The following is a 2,691-nucleotide window of genomic DNA, read 5'->3' on the forward strand; positions in this document are numbered from 1 at the left end:
GCGAGCGGAAGAAGCCGAACACGAGCAAGCCTAGAGAGAGAGAGAGAAAAATTTTTCGTGTAGATAAAATAAGCATGGAATTGGTGGTCTACTCAATATTTCACATTACCATCAAAGTGCAGGTACATTATCGACGCATAATATTTCCTGTCATGAATACATGAGAATTAAATGATACGTATGTTTTTCATATTTTTTATAGAAAAATTTAAGTACATACCACATAATTTTTGTGTATTTACTTATCAATTACATTTATAACAATTTGATGTTAACCTATGTATTAAAATGTGTATTTTATTTTCAAAAGGATATAGTGATATTTAATTTTAATGTAATGTTAAGGATTTGAATGATATTTATTTAAATATTAAAGTTTAGGGGTCGTCCTTGTAAATGTATAATAATTATGTGGTATTAATATAAGTAAAGAGAGAATATTATGTGAGGAGTCCTTATGGACTCTTTGTACAACCATATTGTATGTCATTATACACGTAAGTATAATGGTGTACAATAGAATTGTACAAGAAGTTCGCATGCATGCAGACTTTGCATTTAATATAGTATCATAAGAAGTAAATGTCACCCTTTTCTTATCTGATTGATTTACATTTGTCATAAAAGTGGCAAATGTGATCTTTCTCGAGTCGCCTGCCGGCGTCGGCTTCTCCTACTCAAACACAAGCTCAGACTATGAGATCACCGGCGACAAGAGCACCGCCGACGATACCTACACCTTCCTCATCAATTGGTTAGAGAGATTTCCCCAGTACAAGAGTAGAGATTTCTTCATCGCCGGCGAGAGCTACGCCGGGCATTACATCCCCGAACTCGCCAGCCTCATCCTCAAGAACAATGCAGCCAACACCAACACAGTCATCCAACTAAAGGGCATTGTTGTAAGTAAACTTTTTCAAGATTTGCACCTATACCAATCAATTCATATGCATTTTGGATATCTTAGCGAGCAGAACACGAGTTATTTGCGAATAATGAGCTATTTTAACAGATGGGGAATGCTTATGTTGACGGAGATACAAATGAGAAAGAGATTTTCAATTACTTGTGGACTCATGCTTTAATAGCAGACGAAACCTACAGCATAATTCAATCAAACTGCAATTTTTCCTCTTCTTCTTCTAGAAATGCAGAATGTGATGAAGCCATTACTGCAGCCAGGAATGAGATTGGAAGAATTGATATGTATGATATTTATGCTCCTCTTTGCAGTGGATCTTCAAATATAAAATCTGTAAGATCATTATAAACTCTAATAAAATATTCAAATTTTCATTTCATAATGATGAAATACAGATTAAATCAACCAAATTTATCTATTTATTTGTGGCAGTCAGTTCAACCAGATCCTTGTGCTGGTGGTTATGTTAACAGCTATATGAATCTTGCAGAGGTGCAGAAAGCACTTCATGTAAATGCTCCATATTCATGGACTGCTTGCAGGTATTTTTGTAAAAGTAAATTTTTATGATTTACATTCTGATTAAGTTTATAAATATTAGTAAATATATTCTTGCTGCATAGTGACATTATTGAAGACTGGCATGATGCACCTGCTACATTGCTTCCGACCATTCATGAACTGATTGGCAGTGGCCTGAGAGTGTGGTTTTACAGGTATTTTATTGGGAAATTTACATTTGTACCACACAATTCTTATGTATTTACATATAAAACACCCAAAGTTTGATATTTACACTTATGCACCTTCGTCTCATAAACCAATGCATACATATGTGTATTTCAATTTTAAAAAGATAATAATAGTAGTATTTTTGATATGATGTTAAAAATTTTGTTTGCATGCAGATAAATATAGATGTTTAAGTTGTTAGATGTATAAATACATAAAAAAATTATGGTGTGCATGTAAATGCCTCCTTTTTTCCCTCATTTACATTAAATTTTCTCTTCACCGGTTTAGTCAACTTGATTTTCTTGTACCTTTTTTCTTCATATATAGTGGTGATCAGGATTCAGTCGTACCCGTGACGTCAACAAGGACGTCGATCGACATGCTAAAGCTCCCAGTTGAGTCACAATGGAAGCCATGGCATGTTGATAATGAGGTGAGAAATATGATCTACATTCATGCCACCCAAATTATTCGTATCACATAAAAAATATCATCTCATTAAGCAAGATATGACACATGAGAAATAGAAAAAATATTACGTACGGAATTCACATGCATGGGAACCCCTACATGTACAATCGTATAAAATATTGTTGGATAAAGAGTCTGCATGCATTTGAACTCCATGCCTAATATTTTTTTTGAGAATTGAGCGATGCGTATGCAAATCTTCCTAATGATCTTAAAAATTGTAAAAAAAAATACTTTATTTTTGCTTTTTTGAGAAAATATTTATTCTGCATGGATGATGGCAGGTGGGGGGATATGTGATTGGTTATAAGGGGCTGACATTGGCTACAGTGAGGGGGGCAGGGCATTTGGTGCCTAGTTATCAGCCTGAAAGAGCTCTGGCCATGTTCTCCTCCTTCCTTAAAGGAGGATTCTAATAAGGCTTTCCTGTATCTCTGTATTTGGTTCTTCATGTATTCTAAGAAGTCTTTAATTACTGAAAGCTTCTTGTATTGTGCTTCCAAATTTCAGTAAATACTCTAAATATTTGAAAATAGCATTTCATGAAGCATATATATATATAT

General features: G+C 34.1%; 1 protein-coding gene across 1 annotated transcript in view; it reads left to right on the top strand.

Annotated features, from left to right (window-relative positions):
• LOC110029044 (serine carboxypeptidase II-3-like) overlaps nt 1-2,544 on the top strand; it is a 4,036-nt gene extending 1,492 nt beyond the window's left edge. The window contains exons 3-8 of the mRNA XM_020731154.1: nt 628-902; nt 1,013-1,255; nt 1,355-1,464; nt 1,546-1,638; nt 1,985-2,090; nt 2,413-2,544. Of these exons, the coding sequence (XP_020586813.1) occupies nt 628-902; nt 1,013-1,255; nt 1,355-1,464; nt 1,546-1,638; nt 1,985-2,090; nt 2,413-2,544 (959 nt within the window). The remainder of the gene's footprint in view (nt 1-627; nt 903-1,012; nt 1,256-1,354; nt 1,465-1,545; nt 1,639-1,984; nt 2,091-2,412) is intronic.
• Nucleotides 2,545-2,691: the final 147 nt, after the last annotated feature.

Source organism: Phalaenopsis equestris, unplaced genomic scaffold, assembly GCF_001263595.1.
Source record: "Phalaenopsis equestris unplaced genomic scaffold, ASM126359v1 Scaffold000544, whole genome shotgun sequence".
NCBI lineage: Eukaryota > Viridiplantae > Streptophyta > Magnoliopsida > Asparagales > Orchidaceae > Phalaenopsis > Phalaenopsis equestris.